Source organism: Epinephelus fuscoguttatus, linkage group LG12 (genome assembly GCF_011397635.1).
Source record: "Epinephelus fuscoguttatus linkage group LG12, E.fuscoguttatus.final_Chr_v1".
Taxonomy (NCBI): domain Eukaryota; kingdom Metazoa; phylum Chordata; class Actinopteri; order Perciformes; family Serranidae; genus Epinephelus; species Epinephelus fuscoguttatus.
This window is the reverse complement of record NC_064763.1, coordinates 13,406,833-13,421,269: the sequence shown is the minus strand read 5'-3', so window position 1 is coordinate 13,421,269 and position 14,437 is coordinate 13,406,833. Positions and strand designations below refer to the sequence as shown.

Below are 14,437 nucleotides of genomic sequence, written 5' to 3'. Positions count from 1 at the left end.
TTCATTATATTCAAGCGAAATCTCTATGGCTGATATCTCCAACACTTGGCAACTCCCACTAACACAATCAAGATCGATAAATAGCACCACAGGTAAGAGATATGTACAAATAAAAAAATGAAAATATGTACTTTTCATCTTGGAGTGAAGTGTGCCTTAAAGGCTCTGCAGACCACAGCTGTACTGTATGTAGTATTATGTAATGGTCTTGTTATGTTGTGAGTTGTTTTGTAGTTTACTTCTTTGATTACAGTAGTACAGTACTGTATGTGGGAAGTATAGGTGTTTTCCGTGATGGTGTTTTCCCTGTAGCGTTTTCTAGCTTTTGTAGATAATCACCTTCTATTAGTGGATGTAAAGTGTAGCCTTTTGCTGTAGTTTCAGTAGATGATTGCCAGTTGAGAAATGTGCTTGTAGTGCTTGTCCTTACCTGTTAACTGTTCCCTTTCTCTGTCTCACCATGGTTTCTCTGCTTGTCGCTACAAAGTGACAGGAGTGAGAGCAGGAATAGTGTGTTAAACCTGATACAGCAGCTTGTATCTGGCTGTGTAGATAAAGGCACTGAAGACAAGAATACCACAAAGCTAACTTGTCTCATGATCTATGGTGAAGATTCCGGTCTTCATATTTTATGTGAAGATATTGTCAGTCTGTGGTTCTGTACAGTGGTAAAGACAGAAATATTACCATGTTAAATATGTCTGATGTAGTCCACCACCACAGAAAATCAGTTATGGATGAGTGCACTTCTAATAGCACAGTGATCAAACTAATCTGTAGTCAGTGATAACAGTTTTGGCTGTGCTTGCAGTAGACACCAGCTGAACTCAGCTCTGTGATAGGCATAAATCAGGCTGCTAACAAGCAGACATTATATGATTAGACATGATGATAAATGGATCCTGAATGATGATAGTATGCTAAAGAGAACTGCAAAGCCTTTACAGTGTGTCTTTATTTCATTGTGACATGCACTTTAGAAAGCAGCCTGACACTTAAAGTAGATCAAGGTCCAATTCTTATAACCTGCCCGCTGAATGCCGTTGATGTCAGCAGTGCTGAATAGAGCATTCAGGCAATTCTCATCAATGCATGAGTTCAGAGAAGATCACAAGGCCGAGCTGCATTGTCCACTAATTTGTATTACTGTACACCATTCATCAGTAAATATAGTACTCAAACCAGATAGAATGAGTAATGGAAGCAAGGCATGTACTTTGCAGCTTAGACATGTGTTAACAGGGAATTAGAGAAATGTAACATTTAATGGTGGAATATTCACCACTCATCCATTCTGAACCGCTTTGTAGGATCACGGTAAGTAACTTTACACCAGGGCACCCTGAATGTCAACTATTCTTTACTTTAATTGACAAAAACCACTTGAATGCACCATTAGTTTTTATGCCTCCGCACCAGTGATAGCTGTGGCCAGAGGCATTTGTTTTCAGCTTGTCCCTCCGCCCATCCTATTCCTGTGAAGGTCTCAAATACCCCATAGGGGAATTTCTTCAAATTTGGCACAGACATCAGATTTTGGTGATCAAAGGTCAAGATGAATGTGACCTTGCATCCATCTCATTCTTGTGAATGTGATACCTCAAGGACCCCATGAGGGAAACACTTAAAATTTGGCTCAAACATCCACTCTTTACTACTTGGTAGTAAAAGGTCAAGGTCACTGTCACCTTGTATCCTTCTCTTGTGGAGGATATCTCAAGAACACCTCAAGGGAATTTCCTCAAATGCGACACAAATTTCCACCTGCACTGAAGAACGTACTGGTTAGAATTTAGAGGTTGAAGGTCAAACGTCAAGGTCAGTGCGACCTCACAAAACATGTTTTTGTGCTAATTATGACAAAACATCATGATGACATTTTACATCCAAAAGGTTAAAGTTTGGCTTTACTGTGACATCATAATGTTCTGCACAAACACTTTTCTGGCCATTACTCAGCGTCATATCTGAGGAACAGAAGGGGAGACACTGGGTCCAGGAAGGACAGGAAAACACATTTAATATCTGCTGCTGCATATATTGTAAAACATTTTTTTGAGGCCTGAAAATCATCTTTTTCCCAGAGCTGTATTTTTGTCATACTGCCCCGACCTCATGTAGGAGCTAATCAAAACCTAGTGTGAATCATTGTTTTGTTGACTTCTAAGTGACATGATCATGTGTCCAGGTCAGCATGTCTTGCTAGCACATGATGTTCTGTCATGGCTCATAGTCTGGGGACAATGCAATATGTTGCATTGTCCCCAGACTGGACAGGACAAACAGGACAGTTCACCCAAATGGATAAAATTTACAACTGTTGGCTGCTACACTGGCACATTGATGCCCTTGCAAAAATATGAAAATAAGATTACATTAAAATGGACATTTATGCACAGGTCATTCTGAGTTATGTAATTATTTGGGGTTAATAATAATGAGATCATTTCGATCATTATCGAAAGCTATCATTGTTTATGATCTAAAAATAGAAATTCTATTCTGTCAGTTTTCAGTGTGCCAAGAGTGAGGGATTGGGTTACCAACAAAGGAGTTCCCCACAAACAAACCTCACTGTTATTCAATAAATACTACTAAATAAATAAATAATACAATGACATTATTGTATGAATAAATAATATAAAACTGTGCAACAATGTGTATCTTCAGCATACTCTGCTTATTGTGACAAAAAGCAAAAGTTAAGCAGTGAAATTTGAGGTATTTTTAACATGTTGCAACGGTCCCTAAGGTTTAGGGTCAGTTGCAACATCTGACTTATTCCATTCAAATCAGTATTTTGAATTATGTCATATATGATCAAGTTGAAGTGGCATGGGCAATTAGCAGCCAACTGTAAGTTTAATATATGAAAATTTGGTTGGTGAAGTCTTATTAGTCTCTGAGTAACTAAGAGAAATGCCAGGAGTGTTGCAACTGTCCCCAGCCTCCCCTACTAAATGCAAGAACAAGAAGTGTTGTCAGTCTTGATTGGTCAAGCACATGTGTTGTCACATCACAACAAGGATGACACAACAAACATACACAACACACTAACAAGCTTTTTATCATTATTATTAAAAGAGGAGAGCTGTGGAGAATGTGAGTTGGAGGAATGAAGGCACTGAGGCTTCCCACTTGTAATTAGGGCAAGGACGTCATAAAGAGGAGCTAGAGTCAGCAATTAGAAAAAGAAAATGCACAACAGAAGACTTCTCAGAATCTGGCAGAAAGTGGGAGACATCACACAGCCAGATAATGTAGGGAAAGAAAACTAAGAAGATAACACAAGATTATTGCAGAGTAAGAATCACACTGCGGGCAGCAGGTCAAACTGAAAAACTAAGAAGTAGTTTGACATGCCTCATGCCCTCATGGGCCACCCACTTCAGCATTAACATGAAGTGAAGTCGATAACAGTATCAGCTCCAGTTCCTCCTTTGTCGTCTGTTCCACAACAGCTTACTTTCCTTGCCTGCGTACTTAACGAAAGTTCTTGCAATGCAAAAGGGCTTTAAGGTAGTTTCTCAAGTCTCCAACCAGCAGGTTGAAATGTTTTGTTTCAGAATTTAATGTGATACAGACGTCCATGTCACTCGCAGGGCCAAGTGCAATGACCTTGGTGATTCCTCCAACTTTTCATCTCATGCCAACGTCAGATCAAAATTCCAAGTTAGGGAGTTTAGTCTCAAAGAGCCGCCAGTGTGGCTGTAGACTCTGGCTGTTAATAACATATTGACTGATTATATTGTCCATGCTGACTTCTGATAATTCACTCTTCACATGCCTTCCATCTGATTGTCATTATGATGCTGATATAAACTGTCTGCTTTATGTATTTACAGAAATCCAGTATGACATGAATGCAGCATTAGTCAGTCAGGCTGTACAGTACTGTAGGTGATGGAGAGGTGCTCACAGCATGGATGGATTACTGAACAGGCCCGCCATGCACAAGCCCAGGAGCCCAAAATGTCAGGGGGCCCTCTGGCCTTCACTTATAAAATGTCAAATGACAAATTAACACGTTGCAACCAGGAAGAGACACAAAATTACCTCAGAGAGACACGACCAAAAATGATGCAGTATTACCTCAAAGAGACACAAAATTACCTTCATAAGACACATAATTACCTCAAAGATGCCCAAATGACAACAAACAGACACAAAACAACAAATTAGATACTAAATTACCTCAGAGACACAAAACAACCACTAAGAGACACAAATTGACTGAAAACAGACACAAAACAGGCAAAAAAGGCACAAAATAACCTCAGAAAGACACAAACGACTAAAACAAAGACACAAAGCCACCACAAGAAGACACAATACAACAAAAAAGACACAAAATAACCTGAACGAGACACAAAATTATTTCAAAGAGACTCAACAACAACAAAAGCACACAAAACAACCATAAGGAGACACAAAATGCCTAAAAAAGATACACAATTACACCATCGAGACACACAACAAACACTATAAGTCAAAAAATGCATGCAAAGCAACACAAAACAACCAAAAAACATGCAAAATAACCCTAAAGAGACACAAAATCAATTCAAAGAGACCCAAAATGATCACAAAAAGACACAAAATTAAGTCAAAGAGACCCACATGACAACAAAAACTTATAAAACAATCGTAAGGAGACACTAAATGACTACAAACAGACAAAAACAGTTAAAAAGAGACACAAAATTACATGCATAAAATGCTAAATTACCTCAAAGAGGCCGAGAACTACAAGGAGACACAAGATGACTACAAACAGACACAGGAGACAGAACTGATGCAAAATTAGCTCGGACAAAAAACAACCACAAGGAGACGCAGAGTGAATATAAAGCAAAACGACCAGACAGACAGAAAGTTATCTGAAAGGGACACAAAATGATTTCAGAGAAACCCAAATGACAACAAAAAAATGACACAAATCAACAAAAAGGATGCAAAATACCTCAAAGAGACACAAAACTACCAGAGTCAGTGTGTCTTGCTCCTAAGTAGGAGAGGTGGTGGGGCCCTTAGCATACCTTACCCAGAGGCCATTTGTCTCATAATCTGCCCATGGCTGGCAGAACAAAACACAACTAAAGGTTCTTGCATCTTGGTTACTGTAAAAAGCAACCTTTGTGTCAGCTTTGATTTAAATTTAGCGAACATATAGAAGCAGCACGTCTAAAGAGTGAACTGGGTTCTTTGACTGCGTCAGTGACAAACACAGCCGGTGCAGATTCTGGCTCCGGTCTCCTCCTATGTAGCAGTTGTAGTACAGGATATATGACAAGCGAAACATGTGTATTGACAGGTTATGTAACAGAGTGTCAGCTTTGCCCTACAAAGCAAAGAAGCAGCAACTAACGCAAACAGGGGAAAGTGTGTGAAGTCATTTCCATGCCTTCCATTACAACCGCGCCGTCCTAATTAATTTGGTGACGAATCAGAGTGGTATGATTAAAATCATTCACTGGAATTAATGAATAAATCCTGTTCAAAGGTGAGCCTGTTCACTTCTACTTCTGTTGTATCATTAAAGTATTATTCTCAATTAACCTTATCCCTGTTTACATTCCAGCAGTGTGCCCGGTGCAGTTTCTCCCTGTGTCACTGCAGTAAGGCAAGATTAATGTTGCCCTTTCAAAATGTGCCAGGACACTCCCTCAGATCTCCAGCAAACAGCACAAATGTTTCTGCCACATCTGCATCCCTCTGCTCTGTAGAGGATAACACCTCACGCCATAATGCTAATACAACAAAATACCATTCAATTATTTATAAAACATAAACGCTGAAGGACCTAGAATGCCTGAAATATTAATAGCAAATCATGACAGGTGGAAGGGAGATGTATATCCCCTGTTGGTTTGAACTATGTGTCGCCCAGAGGGAAGAGAAGCTGTTACTATATTTTTAACAGCCAGAGTTTTTATGGGGGCCGGCTATGTCGCTCTTCTTCATTATTTGATGTCTTTTTCGCCTGCTACCTTCTGGAGCAAATTTCCAAGAATATATCTCAATTTATGTCCCGGTGGGAATTTTGCATTAGTTTTCTGGAAACGTAATACAGCATGTGAGAATGGTCAGACTATAAACTTCACAGAGACCAAACAACAAAGCAAGACACAAAGCAGCCCCATCCTTTGGTTTCATCTTTCTATGTGCGGGTCAAGCTGGGTTGTAGTGCATGATTAAAAAGGCAGGTGAGGTCACTTAGATGTCGTCTGCACGCCTGCACTGAGAGCTTGCTCTGGAAAAGGCATCCTCAGTGACCCCCCATATCCACAATACAACAGGTTCAGACGAGTAGGCAGGGCAATAAAGGCACTCTGCCGAGGAAAATAAACACAAGGTATAACAATTCATTTGTCACAACTGCAATTATAGAGTTCCAACTGCAATTAGACTGGTTGTAAACCTGCAACTAGACTGCTAAACAGTGGGGACAGCAATCGACATACTGTAGGAGTTTGAAGTTTATTTCCCCGGGCTTTGTGCGCTCACCGATTTCCATGCTGATGTAGAGATTGTTTCTCAGTGGCTATGATATCCACTGTGTTGCTGTTTGTGTGTGAGAGACAAACTTTATTTGACTAACATATGATTTAAAAGGGATAGTTCAGATCCTTTGAAGTGGGATTGGATGGATGGGGTACTTAAACATGGCAGTATATTACGTACAGTAGATGTCAGTTGGCAGTCAAAGGTCATGGTCACTGTGACCTCACAAAACATGTTTTTGGCCATACCTCAAGAATTCTTACACCAATCATGACAAAACTTCACGCAAATATCCAATAGGATACAATGATGAAGTGACTACATTGTAAATCAAGAAGGTCAAAGGTCAACTTCACTGTGACATCATAATGTTCTGCATAAAGCACTTTTCTGGCCATTACTCATTGTCATACCTGAGAAACAGAGGGGGAGACATTTGGTCAGATACTGAATTGCTGACTCTAATCTTGAAACTGTGCTGATTGTATAGCTCTTCTGCACTGCCAGGGGGGAAGATGTGTGTGAAGCATTCATGTTTACACAGTCATGGATATAAACTTTAAAAGAAACTTGACTGGTGCGTGGAATCATACAGTCGCAGCATGGAAATTTTATTTTTAATGGAGGCTGGTTTCCATAACAACAGCATAGATGGAGAGCTGAAGACGCTGATATCTTCCCAGTCAGAATAGAAAATTCTCTCAATATAGCATACGCTCTAACTGATAACCTAATGTTTAATTTTTTCAGGTTATATTATTCTTTAAGGTGGCTGAAATACATTTTGTTGCTGACCCCTCCACTGCAGCATTGCTAAGCCTCTCCTCCAGCCTGCTTCTCCAAACTGAGGGTACACCGACTGACATCTACTGCACATAATACACTGACTATGGATACCTGTAAAATCCCTGCATCAAAAAATCCAAACTGTCCCCTGAAGATTGACATCTATATTGTAATGATTGTAAGATTGCTGAGTGTGCCTTGGCCACTTGAATTTCCCCAAACGTATACCTTGACCTATAAATATAATCTTGGTGACATCCACTAAAAAGGATAAGGCTGGTGTATCTCTATGTTTTTCTTATTGCCAACAGATCCCTAGTTAGTTGTAGTACCCATCCTGTCTCTGCTGCTCACCTTAGAAAATATAGAATAACGCCACAGCCTTATCCTTTGATATTTTTTTTTTCCATAAAAAAATGAAAGACCCCATCTTCCTGTCTGAACCAGACTGTCTTTTTTCTCTTGTCTGTGTTGGTTTAACAGCTTATTGCAGTTGTTTCTTTCATGTTGTCTCGTCCAGCTGTTAATCACGTGATGTTTTTGCACTGTAATTCAAATACTGGAGGTCACCCGTCAATCAAAGAGTGTTCATCACTGTTTCTTTGTTTGGTTTTTTAGTTGATGAAGTTCAGTTCCCAGTTCGTCTATTTTGCCTTATCCTGTTTATTCCAATCAAACTAGAAACAGAAACCCATCACCTCCTTCTCTTTTTTGTAGGAAGCTCTTTTAAAAAACAAACCCTCACAAGTGGCGAGGCCAGATCCATTTCTATGAAGTTAGGCTACTAGTGTTGAGAACGCTGGGGGAACCCACACGCAGGACACAAACAGTTGGGGGAAAAAATAAGGATTTATTCCAACAAAAGGAAAAAATGATGAATGGTGGTGAGCAGGGTCCAAGGGTCAAGTGAGAAGGGTGAGGGGGATGATGAGCAGGGCTGGCTGGGGAGCAGATGGGTGGATGGCTGGCAGGTTGGTTGGAGAACGGAGAGGCAGATGCGTACTGGTCCTGGAACATACGGAGAATCAGGATTAACAAAAAGGCGGAAACAACACGGGGAAATCACAATCAATAAATTGTCCTTTCTTAAAGTCTGGCCTGAGAGAACTACCACAGAGGGTTGAACAACATTCTGGCGATGAGTGGGTGAGAACCAGGGGTATATATAGACTGGAGGTTGATGAGCTTGATGGAAGGCAGGTGTGTGTGATCAGCCAGGTGTGTGTAGTCAGCCAGGTGAGTGTAATCAGCCAGGAGCCAGGGAAGGGAAGCCACAAGAGACAGGGTGCATCCCAAGTCTCTTAAATTACTGCTAGCGCTACTGCTAGCTGACTTTGCTAGCTGTTTAGCCCCTCCCACCTAGGAAAAAATGCGAGGAGCTAGCGCTAGGAGCGATGAGCGAGCATTGTCGGTTTAAGAGACATGAGACGGCCTTACTCTGAAGCGTCACGTGAAGCGACGTCCATTCCTGATGACGGCGGCACAACTGGATCTGCTGCATAACGGAGCCAGCATTTAGCGTACATCCCAAGTGTCATTATATTCGCTGATCAAAGCCGTAACCCCCTGCCCCCCGCCGTCATGACTTTGGTCACACAGTTTTGCATGTGTTACCATTGTTATTGAGACATTTGCCGAAGTTTGTGGCAATTGAAGAACGGTCTGTAGCCCTGCCACTGTCACTGTGATGAGCATCATTATCATTATTATTATCATCATCATTATTATCACTATTATTAAATCCACTCGCCATCATTCAACAAGTCAGCTGCTGAGTGAATAAGACATCAGACCTGTCAGTCTACCTCAATCAATTTTATCAATTTTATTTATAAAGCCCAATATCACAATTTGCCTCACAGGGCTTTACAGCATACGGCATCCCTCTGTCCTTAGGACCCTCACAGCAGATAAGGAAAAACTCCGCAAAAAAAACCTTTAAGAGGGGAAAGAATGGTAGAAACCTCAGGAAGAGCAACTGAGGAGGGATCCCTCTTTCAGGACGGACAGACGTGCAATAGATGTCGTACAGAACAGATCAACATAACAAATTAACAGTAATCCGTATGACACAATGAGACAGAAAGAGAGAGACAGAGACAGAGAGAGAGACAGTGACAGAGAGAGGTGCAGGACAGACGGTATGGTCATGGCCTCAAACTGAAAAAGACTTCCTGTTAGGAACCTCTCGACCATCCTAGCTCGTAGCTGCTTAAAGCTTGCTGCTAGCTCCTAGCGCTAGCTCCTCGCTGCACAAATAAGAGACTTGGGACGGCCTAGAAGATGGCGGACCTCGAACGACTTCCGGTTCAAGCGAGGAGCTAGCAGTAGCACTAGACTTGGGACGCACCCACAGACAGACACTGGGGAAAGGGGCAGGGAAAACACAGGAGAACACTGGGAAATGCAGTCCAACAGCACACAGCTGCAACAACTAGTGTGACTAATTGCTTTCTCCTCTTCTTTGTAGAGCCTTGATAGAAACATTGTGGTACGCAGCCACGCGCGGGTGTCCTCTCTCACCTTGAAAAATGTCCTCTTCACGTATGCCGGCCAGTACCTCTGCACCGCCAGCAATTCCATTGGCCAGGACGACCAGCACATGTACCTGGAAGTCCGCTGTAAGTCATCCAACTCTTCCTAAACTCTCTCTGATTGTGTTTCAATGCTGTCAATACACATCAACCTTTAGTTTGTAATGTTCTGATTCACTAATGAATGAAGCTAAGAGTGTTAAGGGGGATTTATACTTGTGCGTCAGCCTTAAGCATACTGTGAACATTTATACTTATATTATATTTATATACACTGCAGTGGTGTGTCTGTGTCACTCTGTAGTTACACCTCCAAAACATTAATGCGTCCGTTCAGAATTGACATGCAACCCACTTTTGGATTGCGACCCACCAGATGGGAACCATTGTTCTAGATATTCTCTGTACAGATCAGTACGGCAGGTAAATAAAACATCTGTGTTGGGTTCAGCCACTGTAGGATTGTCCCAGCCAGTTAATGTAGCAGCTCAGTATAAAGGCAGTATCAGGTTTTGTTTTATACAAGCATTGAGGAATGTGGCAACATAAAAGAGAAGCAGAACCTGACTGATCCTCCTGTGGGCTTTGGAAGTGCTGAATGGTGATCAAGTAGAACCTTAGAGTAGCAAGTTGAAGGTTGATTTTGGAGATAGAACCTTTTTTTCTAAATAAAAAGTCCAAAAATACATACAACTTATAAAAAACAAACACCTCATGTCATTTTAATAAGTTGTCACAGAATAAGAATATATAAAAAACTCCATTTTGACAGATATTCAGCTAGAACCTAATAATTCCAAGGAGACAAAGTGGTTTTCATGCTGAAACATAATGATGTAGCCATTTTTAAGCATTTTTCTGTTGTTATAGTGCCACCCAGTTGCCAGTTAGAGTTAAATTTCTCCAGTCACCTCGAGGCGTCCTGTTCTACATATCTACCAAGTTTAGTAAAAATCGATATGGCGGTTCAGCCTAGATAAGAAATTAGCCCTCAGATTATGTGTGGTCATAGGCCTACAAATGTGCGTGGTGATTGGTGAAACCCTTGAGATGTTATACACTGAGATGTTATACACCTTTATGTGATGAGCCACACCCTCCGCAATATTCATTGCCTTCTAGAAGCTCAGTTTTAGTAAGTTTTCCAACTTTTGCCAAGAGGGAACTTTAGATATTGGTCCCTAGATTATGTTCACAGAGTTTCATGCAGACTGGTCAAAATTCCTAGGAAGAGATCGATTTGAAGTGTTTTTCAAAAAATTCAAAGTGGCGGAAAATCTATATAACCGGACGTTATGGGTTCTTGAGGCAAATTTGTTCCTCATGAGGAGAGGCATCTCTGTGCAAAACGACATACGGGGCATGAGATATGCCCATTCACAGTTTGCAATTTCATTTGGTTGCTATAGCGCCCCCTTTGGCCAATTGATGTAATATTGCTTCATTCGCATCCTCCCATGACCCTCTGCCACTGTGCCAAATTTCACATGGATTGACCAAGTCATTGAGGAGAAAAACGTGGAACAGAGACACAGACAGACAGAGGTTTCTTCATAAGATAAATGCTACATATCTTTGGTTTGCAGAAACACACAATACAGCAGTTCGTCTGGCAATTGGGCTGAATACATTTTTCTCCCAAAATTCTTTTTATTCTGACTACTCTTTTTTTTTATGTCTTTTTCAACAAGCACCCACTACTTCACACGTTATAGACTATTATAGGTCAAAGAATAAGTGTCAGTGTTTGATAAATTCGTCGATGCTCAACTAAAGGAGGGACTGAAGTCAGGATCTAAAGGTTAAAAGAATTATTTTCAAGGAAACTTTGTTACAGACATACATCTGTCTCTTGTTAGCCTTGACCTGGAACAGCTGCTGCAGCTGCTCCTGTCTTCAAACGAAATGTCATGCTATTAGGAGTCATTGAAAAGTGTTAGTGACTTGTCGTCAATCGTAGAATCCCATTACTTGACCCTGATATATCATCAGTCTGCGATGGTCTGTGCATTCCAGGAGTAATTGCGTTGCAATTGACATTTTTTTGTTGCCCAGACGTTTTCTCAACATGTCTGTTTTTCCTCAGGTAGTGGTTTCCTCTGTTTCCTGAAATGGCTTTTGACAGCATCCTGACAGCTTTTCTGGACTCTGTTCATTAGCTGCTGATTTTACCTGTAGGTAGAGAAATCAATAACAAGCTTTTCACAAACACAGACTGACAGACTAGACAAATATTCTGTCTTCAGATAGAGTTCTGCAGCCTGTTGTCATAGGTTCAAGAGTAAAGTCAACACTCACTGCTTGGCTGTAACAGGTTAGTTTCACATTAAACTTACTACTCTGTTCATTTGCTCCATCTCTACTTACACTGTGATTTAATTGAGTTGCCTCTAGTGTTGTTGCAGAGTGAAGTTTCACTGTGCATTTTCAGACAAGGGAAAGAAAGACACTGCTCTAACATGAATAAAAAAGCCTGCAAGACTATTTTGTAGAACGAAGAAAACATAATGTATGCCAGCACGTGACATAAAATGCGGTTGGTCTAACTTTCCCTCATTTACCTCATTCAGCAGTCATTAATCAGTTGATTTGTACTTTGATGTTGTGTGGATGATTCTAACACACATAAATATTGTCACAGATAATAACAACATCAGCAAAAGTCCTTGGAAAACTTCCACCTTGGCACAAAGATCCAGCTGAAGTCAACACACTGACAGTTACAAGTCTCTGTTACAAGCACCCATGTGCTGCTAGCGGCAAATCCCATCATAGAAAAAGTGAAGCAGAATAAAGTCAGTGTACAGCCGAGGACTGAGCGTGCATGTCAGTGTCATCATGAATGTAAAGGGATGTAGTCTGTCGCAGGAAATGTGCTCCAGGTAGAAGAACATTTTACTCTGACTCTTCTAACATTAGAGTCCAGCATTTTCTTACCGTTCCACCAAGGTACCAGTTAATTACCTGCTCGGGGGAGGTGGAACTTTTATCATACCTCTACGTTGTACCTTAGTTGTGTGGTGCAATCCGATTTTAGTTATTGTATAAATTACAACACTATGTTCAACTTGCTTGTATCTGGTGCAACAGGCTGCTCGGCATCAGATGCACAAAGCTGTCAGATTCATGACTGTTTTAATTATGAGGGGTAAATTAAGTCTTAAAACACGGCTGATCAAGCCTCAACCCGTTCAGCTACATTTACTTTGCAATTAATTCTGCAGTTAATAGGAGAATTTTTAAAAACTATGAAAGCATGGCCATGGAGACAGAAATATTCAAATGAGAAAATTCAGAGGCAGAAAAAGGGGAAGAGCTTGTTAAGACCAAAGAAATGTTTCTGGAGATGCAGCGTCTGGGCAGTCACCTCTGTTTCTGGGGATAAGTGGTGGGCGAGAGAGCAGAGTTTGCTGGGTCAGTGGTACCACTGCGATTTGTTACCATGGAAACAAAGGTATCAGTTCTGACATAGCCTGGAGGTGCAGTGGCTTTTGAGGCTTAAAATTTCTCTGTCCAATTTTTTGTAACTGCCTAATTACTACGGCTTTTGAGCATCCTTACTCCAGACTAAAAGTGTCGTGGAGCCATTTTTCCTTTGATTGACAGTTATATACTGTAGACACCCTGAAATTTAAGCTGTAAGTCAGCACTTTAACTCTACAGTCGTTGTTTCTCTTGCACTCTGATGTGCTGGAGTACAGAGACTGAACAAAACTGCCTCAATGCTTAGAGACTGTATGTCTCAAAATTACGCTGTTCTCAGGAGAAACTGACATACTTTTCCCTCCAGCAAAATTACAGACTCAAAAATGTACTTGTGCCCCAGTGTTTGCATACATTTTCACATTGGCAAGTCAAAACATATCCTTGGAAAGATTCGATGTGCACAATGGAAGCCAAATCATACTTGATCTCATATTGAAATCTATCGAATGTTACCTTGGCAAAAAAGAAAGAGATAAATAAAGCCAATGAACACTTAATTGGATTAATATGCCCCGCTCTCAATGCGCCAGCAATTTGCTCAGAGATATAATCACAACGCAGCATTGATAGAGTTGTTTGAGGGCTTGCAGTTAGCTAGAGTAATCAGCAAGTAATCAGGTAGCTGATTCACTGTTGCCAAGCAATTATCGATAAGAAAAGGTGCTTTGTCTTGAGCACAGCTCTCACTCTCTGTCCCCTCTATCACCACTCGCCCACTCACACAATGAGGACGTTATCTAAGCATGGAACTTCCTATCTGCTGCACAGCATGATCCCATTAGCTGGGCTGAGTGTGTCGACGCTTGCTGCTGAAGGACTGATAGGAAAGTGTTAATATCTTCTCTGTTTGAGCTCCGTTTTGTCAGCGGCTGAGGTTTGTTTAGCATGAATGTCTAATGAAAACACTGTTTGAGCTGCAAGCGGGTCACTTCTTATCTACTCATATCTATCCTGCTGGCCCTACAGTTTGAAATTCCAAGCTATGCATAGCTGGCCGATTTCAGTATACCTTATGTGATGTTCTCTGGCTCGGCTTGAAGTGCAATTGTGATAGCTATACTTTAAGACTGAAGCTAAAGAGAGTTATTGTTTGTAGCCTGTCGATATGCTGAAGTTTGACCATCTTC

At 41.0% G+C, this 14,437-nt stretch overlaps 1 protein-coding gene across 5 annotated transcripts in view; it reads left to right on the top strand.

Moving 5' to 3' along the window:
• Positions 1–14,437, top strand: part of ncam1a (neural cell adhesion molecule 1a) — a 422,624-nt gene that overhangs the window by 309,700 nt on the left and 98,487 nt on the right. For all 5 annotated transcript variants that reach the window (XM_049593047.1, XM_049593044.1, XM_049593043.1 and 2 more), the window contains one exon: positions 9,761–9,911. In XM_049593047.1, the coding sequence (XP_049449004.1) occupies positions 9,761–9,911 (151 nt within the window). The remainder of the gene's footprint in view (positions 1–9,760; positions 9,912–14,437) is intronic.